Below are 20,510 nucleotides of genomic sequence, written 5' to 3' on the forward strand. Positions count from 1 at the left end.
CCAACTTAGGAGCTCAAATCCTCAAAAGGACTCCAAATCTGAAGCTGACAACTCACTTGGTCCAATTTCATATTTCAGGACTAATGGAATCGACAGAATTCTATTCTGATACTTGAAACTTCAAAAAACATCGAAAATCACTTTTAAGCAACTTAAGTCTTTCAAACTCAAAAGTTACACAAATTCTCAAGTTTAAACTCCAAGTTCAAAATCAATTTCCAGATCTCAATTAGAAACAACTCGGGGTCAAGATCGGGAAGATCAAAATGATAAATTCATGAAACTTTTCAAAAATGACAAACCGGGTCATTACATATTATATATATATATATATATATATAATTCCACATATATGTGGGGGGGATGACATGTGGCTTAAGAGGGGTGTTTTAAAATGATTTAATCAAGTAAATGAGTATTTTTAAGGTTGTCAATAATTGGGAGAGTAAAATAATAATTAACTCCAAGTTTAAGGGTGTTTTCGATATATACTTATCTATTTATATATTATATCAAGTTTCACTTAGAATTTTGAATGGTCCAATAAAGGTAATAGCCCATAGATATTAGTAACTTTAATCAAAATCAAATAAATACTAGTGCTAACAAAAAAAAAAAGAATCAATTCAACACTAAAAATGATAATAGTGTTGAATATTTAGTTTTTTCTTTAGTTTTACATTGGTTTAGATAATTAAAATACATAATATAATTTTAGTTTTTCTTTAATATTTAGTCATGTGATTAATATGTATTAGACTTATTTTAGCATGATTTAGTACTTTAAATTGTGATAATTTTCATTATGACTTATTTATTTTGCAATGTTGTTTTATGCGATTTCATTATTATTTTTTGTTGAATATTTTAGTGTCATCATTCATATCATAATGTGTGTTATTTTCTTAAGAAACGCCATAGATAGTTGTATTTTGGTAGGACTAAAGAAATATTTGAAGCACAAGTTAGTTATATGTCTGTATGAATATTTTATATGAAAAGTTTTAAGAAATCCGAAAACCCGAGAAACCTGAAAAAACTTGATTTTTATTAATTTTATTTGGCTTATAGATTAAAAATATGGCACAAATGGTTTGATTTGGTATTCGAAAATTCAAACTAACCCGGTCCATGTACACTGCTACTTACTAGATACCTAATCTTCTCACCCATACAAATATTATTTTTTCAGGAAAACTATCTTGTTTGACATAAATCCACACCATATTTATGCCAATTCTACTTATACTTTCAAATAATTACGTGTCTTACCACTAATTTAAGAGTTTTCTATCATATATTGAGGAAGATATACCTATATACATTTATTTTTGCTATCGGATACACTAAAATAGGGAGAGGGCAAGCGAGATGGGGAGGAAGTCGAACGAGATGGAAAGGGAGGCTAGCAAGATAGTCATGTATCTCAGATGCATGCGCATCACACTAGATACATGTATATGTATGTATCTGGTGTGAGTCGCATTAAATGAGATACCAGATACATAGGAGAGTGGTGAACAAGATTTGATATGTATCTCATATACATGCCAAACCACATGGATACAATGAAACTAGAACAAAATACACCTAAGTTTGGCTTCATATATCACGAGGTACATGTATCTGAATGCACCAAATCTTGTAAGATTCATAATATTACAAATTAAAGTGTATCTAAGTAATCAGTTCCTAAACTAATGAGATTTATGTAAGTTCCCTGTTTTTTTTTATTAACTTTAATTTGCTTTTATTAAATGTTAGTGTATGATAATTTCAAACTTGTTTGCTTCTACCGAGAGTTAGTATATATGATCATTATGCATGGTCATCATTCCAACGTGTTTGATGCCAAACCACCAATAATCAAGAAATGTTTGGAATTAAGAACGTAATATCCATTTCTAAAAAGTGCCTTTATTATCGTCATCGAGGCCAGAAAAATAAATCAAGAATGCATATTTTACTCTATATAATAAGAGTGAATGTTGAGGAGCACAGGTCAGCCGGTCATTTGATCGGTTTCGCCTTCTCCTTCAACTTCCTCTATTTACTTTTAGTATTTTATTTGTTTTAATTTATTTTATCTTTTTTTTTATGTGTTATATATCGATAAAAATAGTATTAAAAATCAATTTCAAATACTAAAAATTTGGTTAGCTCTCAAAATTTCACTCGTACTGCATAATTGGAACTGAGGGAGTAACGTAACATATATATTATATATTTAAAAATTACGTTATGAATACTATAAATTACAATAATTAATAACTTAAAATATTTGAAAAACATATTAAGATGTGATTAGCTTTAGAAATTTCACATGTGTCACGTAAATTTGGACAAATTGAGTAACATATATTATTTGGAAATTACATTAAGAATACTATAAATCACAACTTAAAGTACTTAAAAATATATTTAAAAATTGATTTAACTCTCCACATAAAGTGGGACACGAAAAATAACATATATTATTTAAAAATTATGTTAATTAAGAGTACTATAAGTCATGACAATAATTAACAATTTAAATTTTAAAAAAAAAAAAAAGCATACCTACTAAAAATTTGGTTGAGTTCAAAATTTCACATGTGCCACATAAGTTGGGACAAAGTGAGTAACATATATGATTAACGTATCAACTACACCTCATCTGATACGATCATTAAGCAGTATAAACCCAACAAAAGAGTTGGGGTCGATCCCACAAAGAGTAATTCTATTTTGAAATTCAAATATGAAGCATAACGGTGACTTTTGCAACTGAAGGCATAAAAGTTTTCGGAAACTATGGACCAAATTGGAGGAGTAACACAAATTCCAAAGTGAGCGGTCTTTAGACTAGACAATCACTACAACAATCAACTAGGAACAACCAAATAATGGAGAGATCAACTCAACAGGTGCAAATCACTAAACTAAAAATGCTAATTTTTCATGGGTAGGGTGGACTTTAGATAAGGCACTTTTCTCTCGAACAATTACCTTGTTTCCACTGAATTCTTTCAAACCTCAGCGCACTACATACAAAGACCAGCCCACAACCTCACCACATCCACTCTCTCGAGCTAGATACATAGGATGAATCTTGGGCTTCACTTTCTCAAGCTGAAATCGTCATGACCCACTAGCTATGAGTGCCAATTTATCACATAATCTCTACACTTCTTTCTCAAGCAAGCATAAAACCCTGAATTATATTGAAATAAACATACAATATAGAGGTTAAACCACAACAATAACTTAGACCCACTTCAAATTAGCACCAAAATCAATAATAACTAGCACCCATTAAGTCAAACGCAGCAATTGGTTACATTGTCAAACCTCCAAGATCGGGGTTTTAGCCAATCATCGTAAAAGAAAGAAATTTAATACTTACTACATGCTCCATGACTGGGTATTTGAAAATAAAAATTCTAAGATGAATAATATATTCTCTATTACAATACCCAATTTAAATGTCTTGCCAAAATTGCTTAAAATCAACAAGAGTAGTGTTTTTGCTCTCTCTATTTCGCTCCTCACAATTTCTAAATGCTTTCTCTCTCTTCTGAAAATCAATTTATACTAAACTGAGGTGTGGCATTTTGGGGTCAATCCACGAGGAAAGTCGGGCTTCGTCGACCAGTCGGCGACTTGCCGATCGTCCTAGTTCAAACACTATAATTTTAGGCGATCTAGATCGGGATCGCCGATCCTTTCCGCGATGCGCCCTTTAGTCTTTTAGCTCGCCAATTTGAATTCACCTTGGTCTCGACCGGTACGTTCGGCGACATGATCATCCTTCACCAATGTAGTTGGCGATTCGCTAATAGGGAATGCAGTTCTCCCAAGTTCTTTCGGTTTCAGGTTCAGTGCTCTGTAAATTTAGGCGATCCAGGGGTAACTTGGCGATTCGCTGAGTTCTCTTGGCAATCGTCAGGCTTGTTTTTCTCCCTCTTTCTCAGCTTGTGTTGTCTTTTTTGCCTATTAGTGTCCTTGCTTTGTTCCTCAACCTATATACCTAAAAATTACGGATTTAATATCAATTTATGGCAAAGATTACATATTTGAGGACACTAAATTTATATACACAAAACCCTAAATGAGTCCAAATCTTGGACTCATCAACACACCCAACTTTAACTTTTAGTTGTCATCAAATAAAACTCAAGTTTAGCATCTTAAAAAAGATGTCTAAAATGCTACAAAAGACTCAACATGAATGCACACAACAAGACTCAATTTACGCATGCAATGATCAATTGTGCACTCAAAGATTCAAATTCTGACTCACCATTATCAACGATGCTCAAGTTCACAATACTTGCTTCAAATGCAAGTTCAAGCTCAACAAAGGTACTCAAATGCCCTCACAACAAAGATTATTCCATATTCACACACAAAGTTCTCCGACAATTTATAGTTCCAGAATCACATGTGACTCTCACACTCACAAAGATGAACACATGCTTGACTTCACCCATAGGTTTGCCCTTATTTTCCAATCAACATTCTCTTCAGCTCACTCAAGATCACAAAGGTCTTTTCAAGGCTTGTAACGAGGCTGAGTGTAAAAGGTATGGGTCATTTAGGCTCAGTGGTTGCTACCCTCATGAAATGTGGTCTGAACATTACTTTCTTCCCTTTTCTTCAACATTTTGATCATGCTCATAATTCACCCCCATTATTCACTTCAAATGGACTACCGGATACCCCATTTCTTTTGCAATAATCACTACTTTATTTCACAACCTTTTTGGCCTTTTTTTCTTTTTCTTTTACATGGAGGGGTTCCATCTTTTTTTTCACTATTTTATTTCACAACTTTTTCATTATTTTTCTTTTGTTTTCTTGTTTTATTCTTTTTTTTACATGGAGAGGTTCCATCTTTTTCAACACTATTTCTCAAAAGGGGATTATTTTGTTTTTTACACTTCTTGATTTGCCCTCTCTTTTCACCACACCCCCAACTTAGGATTTTGGCCTAAGTTGGCTATTCAAACAAACCACACTTCATGAAAGTTATGGGTGAACGGATAAAGAGGGGTCACAGTTGTTCAAGTTTCTTCCAAGAAAAGGATAAGGCTCAAAGGGGTTCAAGCAAGGTTCTCACCATCTCACAAGGTTGGTCACACAAAGAGGTATCATGTCAATTTGTTTCACTCATTGAATTTGTTGCCTAAGATCATTTCAAGAGCTTGCATCACTTAGTCAACCGGACCACCGGGGCAAATTCTAGGTGTCATTACATAATGTTCAAGGTAAGCTCATTACACAAGGCATTGGCATCAATATCAAACGAGACTCCACACTTTCTAGCTAGTGTGAAATGTTCATCACAAGAGATTTCATTCGATAACCGGCTAGTCTCAATGAGATGCAAAAAGTTCACACATTGTCTATGCAACTTCATTTGGCCTCATCATAGCCGCGCATTCATTTTGTTCAATTAAGAACATTATTCGAGTCATCAGCATTGATCACGACCGATACTCGAATAACTTTTGAAAGAGCAAAGGACTCAATAATCAGACACCTACCACACCCACTAAAAGCATCAAACATTGTCCCCAATGTGAATAGAGAACAAACAATAACAAAATCAAAGATAAACAATTGGCACTTAAACAAGCAAAGTAGGGTGACAAGGAATCTTCACTAGGCACCCATTTGGCGAAAGTTTGTTAGAGTCGCCGAACTATTTGGCAATTCACCAAATGGTATGGAGCTCGCAGATATTTCCAGTATGCAACCAGTCCATGTGGGGGAAGAAAGGCGGACAAGATCGAGTCCGCCGAATACATCAGCGCATCACCTAATGGAATTAAAACCTTGCCGAATGATCCAAGATTTGGGCTATCAGGGCTAATGCAAAAAGGCGGTGAAAGTCTAGTCGCCCAATCACTTCGGCGAGTCGTCGAGTGGTGCAAGTATCCCGCCTAATGTTCCAGTGTCTCAACCCATGGTTAACGCCTAGAAGGCGATCAACTTCGTGATCGCCGAACTAACTCGGCGACTCGCCGATGGAGTCTTACCCTCGCAAAATCGCCTACACATGCACATTCAGCACACATTTTTCAAAACACTAACACATGGGTTGCCTCCCAAGAAGCGCCTTATTTAACGTCGTGGCACGACGTGGAAATGCTCTCAAGCATCTTCCAGATACACCACTTTAATCACAGAAATTTCATGGCATTCTCCAAAATATAATTTCAAGTATTGCCCATTCACTTTGAAGGCAAGGCCTTCTTTACCTTCGACTTCAATGGCTCCATTAGTGAACACCCGTGTTACTCTAAATGGGCCTGACCATTTGGATTTGAGCTTTCCCAGAAAGAGTCTTAGCCGAGAATTATACAGCAACACCCAATCTCCAACTTGGAATTCCCTCCTAAGGATTCTAGAATCATGCCACTTCTTCATCTATTCCTTGTAGAGTGCTATACTTTCATAAGCCCTAAACCTGAAGTCATCCAATTCATTGATGTGATCTACTCTTCCTTTTGAAGTCCTTGCCCAGTGCAGATTCAGAGCCTTTAATGCCCATAATTCTTTTTGTTTTAGTTCAACCTGTAAATGGCAAGATTTCCCAAAAACTAGTTGATATGGATACATACCGATTGGTGTCTTGTAGGCGGTGTGATATGCCCACAGAGAATCATCTAACTTTCAATACCAATCAGTCCTATTTGCATTTACGGTCTTAGCCAAGATACTCTTGATTCGAAACTTCCATTTGGCCACTCGTTTGAGGATGATATAGCGTTGCTACTTTATGTCTCACCCCATATTTGCTCAATGCGGACGCAAAAAGCCTATTGCAAAAATGGGATCCACCATCACTAATAATAACCCGAGGAGTGTCGAACCTAGCAAAGATGTAGCATTTTAGGAACTGAACAATACTTCTCCCTTCATTGTTTGGTAGTGCCACAGTTTTTACCCATTTAGAAACATAGTCTACTGCCACCAAAGTGTACGTATTGCCAAACGAACTCATAAATGGACCCATGAAAACTATTCCCCAAATATCAAACAACTCAACCTCCAGAATAGCCTTGAGGGGCAGCTCATGTCTTATAGATACTCCACCTTGTTTTTGACATTGAGTGCACTTATTAACAAACTCATGAGAATCTTTGTAAAGAGATGGCCAGTGGAAACCACTTTGAAGAATTTTAGCAATTGTACGCACCCCACCATAATGACCATCAACCGGTGAGCATGACACGCTTGGAGAATTTCGTTGAATTCCTCCTCCGGTACACATCTCCTAATGATATGGTCTGCACACTCTCGGAATAAGAATAGTTCATCCCAAAAGTATTTCTTGACATCGAACAAAAACCTCTTTCGTTGGTAGAAGTTAAGTTCGTTCGGTATCAATCCACACACTACATAGTTAATAAAATCAGCATACCAAGGAGTTTGTTGTAGAGTTACCGTGAATACATGTTCATCGGGAAAGGCATCGTTTATGTCTACCTTTAGCTCATCATTCTCCTTGCCTTCTAACCTTGATAGGTTGTCACCCACCTGATTTTCACAACCTCTTCTGTCTTTGACTTCAAAGTCAAATTCTTGCAATAGCAGCACCCACCTTATTAATCTTGGCTTGGCATCTTTATTTGCCATCACATACCGCAGAGCAGCGTGATCTGTATGAATAACCACTTTGGTACCTAGAAAGTATGCTCGAAACTTCTCAAATGCATATACCAGCACAAGTATTTTTTGCTCCGTAACTGTATAGTTATGTTGAGCACCATTCAGAGTTTTGCTTGCATAGTAAATGGAGTGGAATAGCTTATTGCGTTTTTGCCCCAACACAACACCTAGTGCCGTACCGCTTGCATCACACATCACTTCAAAAGGTGATGACCAATCGGGATTAATGATAACCGAAGTGGAAATCATTTTTTCTTTCAAACATTAGAAGGCTATCATGCAATCATCATCAAAATTGAATTTTACTTCCTTCTCCAAAAGTTTGCACAAAGGGTGTGCAATTTTTGAAAAAAAAATTATGAACCTCCGGTAAAAACCAGCATGCCCTAAGAAACTCGAATGCCTTTCACTGAGATCGGTGGTGGTAACTTCTCTATGACTTCGATTGTCGCTTTATCAACTTCCAACCCTTTTTGTGATACTTTGTGAACAAGAACTATGCCTTCCCTAACCATGAAGTGACATTTCTCTCAATTTAGGACCAAATTTGTCTCAACACATCTCTGAAGGGCCTGCCCCAAATGTGCCAAGCATTCTTCAAATGTATCACCCATAACTGAGAAGTCATCTATGAAAACTTCCATTAAATCTTCTACCATATCAGCGAAAATAGATAGCATGCAACGTTGAAATGTTGCTGGAGCATTACACAACACGAACGACATTTTTTTGAAAGCGAAAGTCCCATACGGACAAGTGAAAGTGGTTTTCTCTTGGTCATCCGGAGCAATAGAGATTTGATTATATCCAGAGTACCCATCCAAGAAGCAATACCATCCTCTTTCTGAAAGTCGATCAAGCATCTGATCCATAAAGGGCATAAGGAAGAGATCTTTTTCGGTCCACGAGTTCAATTTTCGGTAATCCATGCATACTAGCCATCTGGTTACTGGTCTTATAGAAACAAGCTCCTCCTTTTCATTTGGGACCACCGTGATACCTCCTTTTTTTGGTACACATTGGACCGGACTCACCCACTTACTATCCACAATAGGGTAAATCACCCCTGCATCCAACCACTTTATTATCTCCTTTTTCACCACCTCATGCATCGATGGGTTAAATCTTCTTTGATGCTCAACACTTGGCTTACACTCTCTATCAAGCTAAATTTTGTGAGTGCAAATGCCGGGTGGAATGCCCACAATATCAGCGATAGTCCATCCAATGGATTTGATGTATATTCTCAACACTTCAAGGAGCAACTTCACTTGCCATTCAAGCAAGTCGGCTGCAATAATTACGGGCAAAGTGTTATTTTACCCCAAGAATGCATATCGAAGATGGGAGGGGAGCACTTTTAACTCAAGCTTTGGTGGCTCCTCCGTTGATGGCTTTGCGGGAGGATTCTCCCGATTCTTTAGATCAATATCCAGCTTTAATGGAGTCTTTGAATATTCCCCCAAACCCGAAAGGGCAGCTACTACCTCATTGTAACCTTGGACTTCAGACTCATCATAGTTTGCAAGTTCCGCTACTAGTGGCTCACTCATGCACATCAAATGGCCAACACTAGCCACAACTTCATCAATTACATCAATAGTTGAAACCACATGAATATCGCTTGAGTGTTTCATAGACTTACACACATTAAAGGTTACTTCATCTTCATTTACCCGGAACTTCAACTCTCCACTTTCAACATCTACTAACTCTCTCCCGGTTGCCAAGAAAGGTCTTCTCAAAATAATTGGAATTTCCGCATCAATCTCGCAATCAAGGATGTCAAAATCAGCCAGAAAAATGAATCGGACAATCTTTACCAAGATATCATAGAGTATTCCCACAGGGTGCTTGATAGATCGGTTTGCCATCAAAAGCCTCATTGTTGTGGACTTTGGTTCACCCAACCCAAGTTGCTATAGATCGCATATGGCATTAGGTTTATACTTGCTCCTATATTACATAGGGCCTTGGCGAATTGGAGCATACCGATTGTGTAAGGAATGGTTAAGGCTCCGGGATCTTCCTTCTTTTTTATCGTCTCATTAGTCATAATTGCACTACAACTATGAGAGACTTCAATTGTTTCAGAGTCCAAACTTCTTTTCATTGTGACTAACTCCTTCATAAACTTGGCATAACCCGACATCTCCAACAATGTCTCCACTAGAGGGAGATTAATCGATAATGTCTTGAACACCGATAAGAACTTCTTGAACTTTTCATCCTCAATTTTTTTCTTGAGACGTTGGGGAAACAGAGGAGTTATTTTGGGAAGAGGTTGCACCACTTATGACGTTGGAGTGCTTTGTGTTGCATCTGTTTGTAGCTCTTTGCAACGCTTTGTTGGATAGGTATCTCTTCTTCCTCAATACCTTTGTTGTCTTCATGAGCTTGTGCTTCATCATTACCCTTCATATCACCTACCGCTACTTTCCCACTACGTGTAACCACAGCTAGACCTCTATCACCATCCTTCCCCAAAGTTGTGATGTGTATGGCTTCCCCGTCCCCCATCATTTTTTGTTCCAATTAAGCTGAATATTTATCTACAAATTATTTATCACCACAATTGTACTCACATGGTTGTATCATTTTTTCATGACAAATAATTATAACCATTAAGTTAATTATTGCAACAATTTTTTGCTACTACAAGAAAATGCATTTAAAGCTACAAAACACATTGTAGCTAAATATGAAATTTTTCGTAGCTAAATGCTTTAGCCATAAAATATTTTTTTTGTAGCATTCGTGGCAAGATGTAGGGTGGCTAAAAGTTAGCTACAGACTTTACATGGTACGTGGCTAAGTATTAATACTTGTAGCAACTAAAAAATTGTATTGTAGCTATAATAGTACAAAATTCTTGCTACGAAATATATACTTATAGCAAATATTTTTACTCTTTTGCCACAACAAATTAAATCTATAGCAAGTTTTATATTGTAGACACAATATATTCTACTATAGCAAATGACTTGATTTATTTGCAATGAAAATTTAAAGTGGCAATTTTATATTTTTAATCTTGTGGCAATGATACTTGTATTTAGCTACAAATTAAAAACATTATAGCTATAAAATTAAAGCATTTGCCACAAATATTTTTTCCAAAGCAACATAGTCTTCCTCTATCTCTCCTTCCACAATCTTCAATTGCACCTTAGCTTGATCAACATCGGTCCCAATTTTTCATTTATATGCTCTTATTCCATAAATATGCCTATCAATAATGGTAAATATTTTAGCACCAAGAACATAATGATATAAAATTTCAACGAAAAAATATATTTGTGAATGATCATTTTTTTACAAAAATGTTTAGCAAATAAAAAAAATACAAAGTAAACAAAGGAATAAGAAAACCTGTAGATATAGATCTCAAATTTTAAAATCAATTATAAAACTCATACCTAATCAAAAAAATTCTTCTACATTAATAAACATATACAATCCATTGTAATACCCATCGACTCAAGCTAGGACAATAATCTCTTGCAAAAATATAGAATATAATTATGTATGATAAATTATTTGTGGTTCAATATTTTCTTGAACCTATACATAATAGAAAATTTAAAGCATAGGACTGAGTAAAACAAAAACCTCATATTGTGAAAACTTATCTCATCTCCTTGAAGAATGCTATGTAAAACCTACAAAAGACAAAATAACAAAACATTAGAAACAAAAAAAAATTAACAAAAACCTGGGATAAAAAGGTTGAGGGGAAGGGCTGACAAGAAAGCTATGGGAAGAGGGGAAAGAATATCTAGATTTTTATTAAATGAGTTTTAAATTTTTGGGGGGAACTTTTGATCTTTTGCAATTTTAAATTTTTGGGGTAAGAGTTTTTGGATCTAAATGGGGAGGGGGGGGAGGGTTAGACGGCTGGAGAGTTATTTTTAGTGAAAATTAGTGCTTTGCTTTTATAGTTATTATTTTTTCTTCTTTTAAAATTAACAAATACAACATTTTTTCTTATATATATAACAAATACAAAAATTGTGATATATAATTAACAGTTGTTATAGTTAATAACAGAGAAAATCATCTCATGAATATAACAATAATTAATAATATTAACAGTAATAAAACAAATATGTACTTTACTTTAAGTTAACGGAAAAGGTCAATTATTCATATGAATAAATATTTTATATATATATATATATATATATATATATATAGAGTTTTCGTCGAAGTTCGGGGGGATATATATAAATATATTGTTATTAGTTTTGTTATCTATTCTGCTTTTCAAAATAAATTTTTAACTTATACTTCTTATGTCACATATTAATTGTCCTCCAATAACAATAATAACATACCTAGTGAAATCTCATAAGTGAAGTCTAAGAAGGATAGAGTGTACCTAGACGTTTCTACTATCTCGTGAAGGTAGAGAGACCATCGACTCATATTACTTGTTCACATTAATAAAAATAATTATCTCAAATTAATTGTCAATTTATGAAATAAAGATAGAAATTAATTACAATTTTTTCAACTTCCCTTAAAATTAATTCTTTTTTAAATGTGTAAACAAGTTTATGAAATTCCAAATAAAAGATATTATGGGGTAAAGTAGTAAAAATTATCCTTTTTATTTCTGATTACTTAGCATCGTGTCAAGAAAAATATAGACAACTAATATGGAACAAAGGGAATAGTGTTTAGTTAAATTTATGATCACTCTTAATATTGAATTACTATTTTTAGTTTGAATTAAAATATAAAAATTATATGAATTCGAAATAATTTTCTCTACCTCTAAGAGAGGGGAAAATTTGTGTACACTCATGTATCTCAAAATTCCATGTATTGTAGAAAGTTCTTCTTATAATGCACTCTCTTCAAATCTCATATTGTAGTACTATACTGAGTATTCATTATTATTATTATTATATACTTTTATTTTATATAAATTTTAAATGATATATGCATTAGAATGTCAAGTTAAAAATAGAATATTTTAAAATAAAATATAACTATCAATATCAGAAAATATATTTAATCTATTTATATAGAATTGGTGAAACGAAACTATATTGTGAAGGCAAGTGTCAATTACCGTACAATTCAAGTTTGGAAATTATTTTAAGGAAGAATGTTCAAAAGAAAATAAGAAACTCTATTTAATTTTTTTTTGTATCAACCATTTGAATTCAAATTCAAGTTAAGTTGTTCAACTTTAGTGAAACTATACTTCCACATCGTCTGGTTATTTCAATTTGAATTTAAATAGAGATGTGAATTTTGGATTGTAGTTTTAATTGAAAATACAAAAATTATATGAATTAGGAAGTTAAGATGAAAATAAGAAATTCAAAAAAAAAAATTGCCAATAACAGAAAATTTAAAAAGAATTGAATATCAATATCACTTCCTATATGTATTAATTATATTCAATAACCAATTGATTTATCTATCTATATTCAAGAATAATTCATATTGCATATTTGAATAAAATATGACATTATTTAACGATTTTTAAATTGAATTTACATATTTTTTTGTATAAAAAAAGTACAATCACATCAAATTACTTGGACATAACTTCTATTTTTTTTATAACTTTTATTTATTTAAATTATACTTAAAACATCCAAATTAAGATCTTGTAAAATTGAATTGATAGATAGATTGACATCTCTAATTAAGCTAGCTCGATAAATACATTGTTCGATAGAAGAGGTCTGAGTCGTATAAAATGAATTCTCAATATAAGATGAAGCACCTCAAGGCTTACGTTTCACCTCGTATCAGATAAAATGTATCACCACAATTGTACTCACATGGTTGTATCATTTTTTCATGACAAATAATTATAACCATTAAGTTAATTATTACAACAATTTTTTGCTACTCGAAACATAGTATTTATTAAGTTCTTATATTTTATTTTAAATTACTTCCTATCTATAAAAGATTTTTATTGCATCAACAAGTTTCAACATGATCGTGAAAAAAACTTAATAAATAACTATAAAATTGTATTGTAGCAAAAAATCTATGATTATATTTTTAATATGCCACGACTTTTATAACTTGAAAGAAAACATTTAGCTACAATTTTTTCTTCGAATAAGTTATTGTGGCTGAAAGGTTATTATTACTATGATAAATTCAAAGTTTTGGCAAAAAATAATTATTAGCTATGAATTTGTATTATAGAAGAAAATCTATGTCTATTTCGTTTAATTATTGGCACGATATTTTATAACTTAAAGCTAAATTATCTATTTAGCTACAAATATTTCTTCAAAGAAGTTATTGTGGCTAATATGTTATTATTACTACGGTAAATTAAAATTTGTGGCAAAAATAGTAATTAGTTACGAAATTATACTATAGCAAAAATTCTATGGCAATATCATTTAACTATTGCCACATCTTTTTATAACTTGAAGCAAAATTATTTATTTAGCCACAATATTTTGTTTCAAATAACTTATTATGGCTAAAGAGTTGCTATTGCTACAATTATTTTTATTGGGTAGCAAAAAAATTATATAAATCTATATAATTTTATTGTAGCAATAAAATTGTAGCTATTTAGATAATTATTGCCATGGTTGTTAGCAGTTATAGCAAATACAAGGATTTAGCTTTGTCAACTTAATATTTGTGGCTAAGAAATTTGACGAATTTTCAGATAGCCACGAAATTTGAATTTTTATGGCTATTACTAGGTTATAGCTACAATTTTCAAATTCATAACTTAGTTTTCGTAGCAACAAGTATATTTTCTTGTAGTCAGTCCGTGAGTCGGGCATTGAAGTAGGAGTTTCTTAAACCTCAACCACGTTTCATGGATGGGTTCACCCTCTAATCTCTTGAAACCTTGAATGTTATCTCTGAGTTTCATCATCCTCGATGGGGGAAAGAACCTCGCATTGAATGTCGTGGTAAGCTCATCCCACGATGTGATATAATTCTTTGGTAACTCAGCCAACCACTTGCTAGCTTCCCTCGTCAGATTGATTCTTGCGACACATTCTTGAATGAAAACGGGCTGCAAACATTTATAAAATTCCACACATGCTCATGTAGGTCTTCATGAGTCAACCCTCCGTAGAGTCCCTTTATTTGAAGGAGATTGAGAGTTGTGCTCGTAACATCAAATATAGCATCATTTTCGGCTGATGGTAAGCAGATTGCACCAGTTCCACCCAATTGGATTGGGTTGTGCACACTATTAACATCATCAATATCATCTCGGTGATCCGCTTGGAAACCGTTCATCTCTGTCTCACTCATTTTCTCTTCTACTCAGCACAACTAAAACAAACACAATACAACCTAAATCGATTAAGCTACAGCCGACAAATTCACAAATTAAACTTCGACAAAGGAATTCTCAACAATACTACTCCCCGGCAGCGGTGCCATTTTGATTAGCATATCAACTACACCTCATCCGATACTAGGTATAGACGATCGTTAAGCAGTATAAACCCAACAAAAGAGTTGGGGTCGATCCCACAGAGAGTAATTCTATTTTGAATTCAAATATGAAGCATAACAGTGACTTTTGCAGCTGAAGGCATAAAAGTTTTCGGAAACTATGGACCAAATTGGAGGAGTAATCACAAATTCCAATCAACTAGGAACAACCAAATAAGGGAGAGAATCTTGGGGGTTTGACTAACCAGCTGCTAAGTTCAACTCAACTAGTGCAAATCACTTAACTAAAAATGCTAATTTTTCATAGGTAGGGTGGACTTTAGGTAAGACACTTTTCTCTCGAACAATTACCTTGTTTTCACCGAGTCCTTTTGAACCTCTACGCACTACATACAAAGACCAGCCCACAACCTCACCACATCCACTCTCTCGAGCTAGATACATAGTGTTGACATCCAATTTTGGACCTCCACAATATATATTAATTATCGAGTTTCTTCAATTTCGAACGATTTGAAATAATTAGTTTTATAACTTTCAAAATATTTTTTAAGTTATTTTAAAGTAATTTTAGTTGCTTTTATAATTTTTAAATAATAAATAGTTTTTTTATATATAATTAGTACATTTTATAAATATTCGAAAATCATCTACAAAAAGTATTTTTGTTTGGTTTAAATATTTTACTAATTAGTTTAGTTATATAATAGTTTACACTTTTGAATTAATTAGTTTATAATTAAGTCGATTATTTTATTTCGTTAAAATTAAGAAGCTCATTAATTAATTTATATTAATTTGTCTTATTTAATCACTAGCCGAATTTACTAAATGAATTTCATTTGGCTACTTTCTTAATTCATTGGCTAAATTCGTAATGCAATTGACCACTCAATTCGATTAAAATTATAACTTATTTCTCAAACCCATTATTTAAAATCATTTAAACCCATTTCAGCCTAACATTTCAATACAACCAGCAGCCCATTATTCTTATTTACAATTTCATCCGCCCAAGCCCAAATTCAATACAAATCCAGTCCACTCCAAAGAGACCCAATTCCAACAGACCCAAGTCAAAAACAACACCAGCAACCGACAACAACAACAAATCCTGACCCTTTGTACGTTTTCTTCTTCTCCAGAAATTCCAGCGACCAAATCGCTAAACCAGAACGAAATCCAGCAGCAAATCACGAGCAGCAGCACAGCGAACTCGAACCCGAGCCCATTCTCGACGCAGCGTGTTCCTCTCCATACGAAGAATCTTCAAGGTGTTACAATCTTGTAGCTCGTTCGTTCATCCTCTCTAAATCAAGCGACCCTCATCATTTTTCTATTGGTAATTGTATGAGAATCCGTTGGCAACCTTATCTATTTTGAATTTCAAATTTTGGATAGACCCCAATTCTCTCATTTGTTTTCCCCAATTTTCCAGCCTAAAATTCCCTCTATAAAAGCCCCTGCTTCTTCATTGAAAAATGTTGGCCTTTTTCTAACTGATATATAGAGAGCAACATAGCAAGAAATAGCTATAAAAATACCTACAAAATACAAAGAAGCCAACTAGTTTTGAGTCCGAGTTCCACTCTTTTATCTCGTTTGTCATCCTTCCGGTCCATTGGAATCCGTTGGTGGTGGTGGAAGTCTCCGGCAACTCGTCGTCCCAGCTCGCTACTCCGAAAGAGGTAAAATGATTTTCTTTACACGTTAGTTTTTCTTTGCTCATTTTAGAATTAAGAGTGTTATGAGATTTGTAAATAAGGCAGTGAACTACTTTTCTAAAGTGGTTTCTTAGTTTCGATATGGCTTAATTTCGTTTTGTAAGTGAGTTGAATCTATGCTGGTTTGCTTAAGATGGTCTTTTATTCAGTCAATCGTGCTTTCGAATATGTTGGTTCTGTATATTGTCGTTCCATCTCTTTACTTGTGTTTGGATTGTTTTCTTTGCCATTTTGATTTTGTTGCGGTGGTTTCTTAGCCGGGTCAAACTTCTTATGGAGTCTAGTCTCTGTTCTCGCTTGATCAATTTAATGTGCGCGTCTCCTTGGTTTTAACCCTTAATTTATATCTTTAATGTCAAAATACCCCGCTCCCCTTTGTAAGTGATCTCCTTGTTCCCTCATTTCGCTTCAATTTTGTTTCTTATCATGGTTCAAATTAGGGGTGTCAAATGGGCGGGTTAAATTGAAATTGGAGATATTAAAATGGATTGAAATAGAAATCGGGTTGTGTCTTGACCCGCTCAAGTTTAGTTTGGGATCAAATGAGTTGGGTTCAAATGGGCTAAAGAACGGGTTGGGTCTTCACCCGCCCAATTTGACCTGATTAATCTCAATAATTTTAACATAGTGATATTTAACTTTTATAATCACAATGCGAATTTCAGCTTAAGATTTTTTTTTAAAAAGTAACAAATGGATAGATAAATCCTAAAAGATGTTAAATAGATAATAATTCATACCTTTAATATAGAAATATATCTTAGTAAAGAGTTTTAAAACAGGTTGAAATTGGAGATTGAATTGGGCTCAATTGAGGATTCTCTTAAAATGGGTTAGGCTTGAATGAGTTGAGATTGAACCCAATTCAAATTATCTTGAGCCCAACCCTTAAAATTCTGCGTGGGTTGGACGGGTTACCTATGTTTGAGTTCATTTTTGACACCCCTAGTTCAAATGTTCGATTTTTGGATGGAAGTTTCTCATTGTGTGTTCTTTTCTCTATTGTATGTGATATAGCATATCCAGTTTGAGTAGAGTTTTGTTTTCGAAGTTTGTCTTCATTCAATCGTGGTGTTCCATATGATGTGAATGAATTCGAATGTTTTATTTTTTCTCTTAATTGTTGGTACTACTTATTAACAGGCATTTTATTTGTTGAATTGATTGGAGGATATATGTGTTGTAGATTTTAAGTGTTAAAGCAATAGCTTTATGTCAAAACTTTTTCATTCTATTTTGTAGTATCTTATATGGTGTCTTTAGTTTTGACTTTTGATTCCTGGTCTCATTCTAGAGCTACTGTTTGTGTGGAAACTTCTCCAACTTGAGTTTTAACCTAAGACTAGTAAATTGTTAAATGCTTTCTTCCATTAGCGTATAGTTGATTGTTTTTTTTTGTTCTTATTTAGAGTCAGTTCTCCTTTGCTAATTATTTTTATTTTTATCTTGGCTTGCTATGAATCTGTCCGAGTCTTTTTGGGACTCTTTTCGCCTATCCTTGCATTTCGAAATGGGCCATGGAGGCCCAAGTGCATTCTCTTTCTCGAGTCAACCCTCAATTATCAGCAATGGAGGCGACGAACAGGTCCTTGGAAGTTGAAACAAGGCTGAAAAATCGCAATTTGCAGGTCTCGAAGCTGATATACACAACGGTATACAGTGTGATACAACAATTGTATACACTGTATACGGTCACGAAATGAGGCCAAAACCCCCAAATTCCAGCATCTTGTTCTTTTGATGAAATTGGGCCAAAGACCCATATATTTGTGTAGATTTTTGATAGTTTTAAGACAGGGAAATTGGGCCAAAGGCCCGACAATTTTGGCTGCCTTATTGTTAGTCTAGGACAGGTACAAATGGGTCAAAGGCCTCAAAGCTGAAATTAGGCCCAAGTATTGGCCCAGACGGATGGAAAACCAGACTTGGGCCCCAAACTCTCTCTCTTTATTTTATATATGCTTCGTATTTGTTTAATTGTTTATTTGCTAGTTAATTTTAACGTTCTTAATTCGATTTCTCCAAAAGATAGTCACTTCGGAATTTTCTAAAGACTAAATAATCATGCTTATTTTCCTACTTAAATTACTTTAAAATTTTACTTAATAATATTTTTAATATTTCCATCTCCCCTAAAAAATGATTTAAGTCTTAATTGTTTATTTCCTCTATTTAATCAAGTATGCCTATTTTCTTTTTAAAAAAAACTAGCCAAATAGTTAATTATCGGATAATCGCATATTAGCGGACATTTCGGAAGCTTTCAAAGCCATTCCGAAATGTTAATGTGAACCTCGAACCCCTTTAAATATTTTCATTAGATTTACTGTTTTAATCTTTTGAAAGAAAAATAGTTTTCTTAATTTTTACTTTAAAAATTAAGTGGAGACTCTTAAAACCCGTTGTTTCTCTTTTTTAATAAAACACATAGGATGAATCTTGGGCTTCACTTTCACAAGCTGAAACCGTCATGACCCACTAGCTATGAGTGCCAATTTATCAACTTAGCTCCAAACTTCTTTCTCAAGCAAGCATAAAACCCTGAATTATATTGAAATAAACATACAATAAAGAGGTTAAACCACAACAATAACTCATACCCACTTCAAATTAGCACCAAAATCAATAATAACTAGAACCCATTAAGTCAAACTCATCAATTGGTTACATTGTCAAACCTCCAAGATCGGGGTTTTAACCAATCATCGTAAAAGAAAGAAATTCAATACCTACTACATGCTCCATGGTTGGGTATTTGAAAAGGAAATTCTAAAATGAATAATATCTTCTCTATTACAATACCCAATTGAAATCTCTTGCCAAAATTGCTTAAAATCAACAAGAGTAGTGTTTTTGCTCTCTCTATTTCGTTCCTCACAATTTCTGAATGCTTTCTTTCTCTTCAAAAAATCAATTTATACTAAACTGAGGTATGGCTTTTTGGGGTCAATCGGCGAGGAAAGTCGGGCTTCACCGACTAGTCGGTGACTCGTCGATCGTCCTTGCCTCTCACCTTCATTCTTCATATTTTCCTCGTTCAAACACTGTAATTTTAGGCGATCTAGATCGGGATCGCTGATCCTTTCCGTGATGCGCCCTTTAGTCTATTAGCTCTCCAATTTGAATTCACCTTGGTCTCGATTGATACGTTCGGCGACATGATCGTCCTTCGCCGATATATTATGCAGTTCGCCTAAGTTCTTCTAGTTTCTGGCTCAGTGCTTTGTAAATTTAGGCGATCCAGGGGTAACTTGGTGATTCGCCGAGCTCTCTTGGCGATCGTCAGGCTTGTTTTTCTCCCTTTTTCTCAGCTTGTGTTGTCCTTTTTGCCTATTAGTGTTCTTGTTTTGTATTTCAACCCATAGACCTGAAAATTACAAATTTGTCACGCCTCGAGATTACCCCCGAGACGCGGACACGGGACCTAGGACCACAAGTGATCACAAGCTAACCCTGCTAGCATGATCATGAGCATACTAAAGATAATAAACTGATGCGGAAGCTAAATCATAAATAAAATGAAAAGATGGAGAATACCCATATACTATAATTGAGATATATGAAAACTGATGATTTTAATACAAAGAAGATATTAACTCAATACTAAGCTGAATCTATGTCTTAAAATAGCCTCTAACTGACTAGAAATGCTGGGACAGGCCCTACCTAAGTCTAGCAAAACTGAAACTAAAGGACTAAAAATACTGAAAA

General features: G+C 34.1%; 1 protein-coding gene across 1 annotated transcript; it reads right to left on the bottom strand.

Annotated features, from left to right (window-relative positions):
• Positions 1–6,414: 6,414 nt before the first annotated feature.
• On the bottom strand, positions 6,415–7,908 carry LOC107062750 (uncharacterized). Its single transcript, XM_015313738.1, has 3 exons — positions 7,435–7,908; positions 6,776–7,264; positions 6,415–6,561 (listed from the first exon to the last, which is right to left on the bottom strand). Exons 1-3 carry the CDS (start codon positions 7,906–7,908, stop codon positions 6,415–6,417), a joined length of 1,110 nt encoding a protein of 369 aa, XP_015169224.1.
• Between the last annotated feature and the right edge of the window lie 12,602 nt (positions 7,909–20,510).

This window comes from Solanum tuberosum, unplaced genomic scaffold, assembly GCF_000226075.1.
Source record: "Solanum tuberosum cultivar DM 1-3 516 R44 unplaced genomic scaffold, SolTub_3.0 scf00260, whole genome shotgun sequence".
In the NCBI taxonomy this organism is placed as follows: domain Eukaryota; kingdom Viridiplantae; phylum Streptophyta; class Magnoliopsida; order Solanales; family Solanaceae; genus Solanum; species Solanum tuberosum.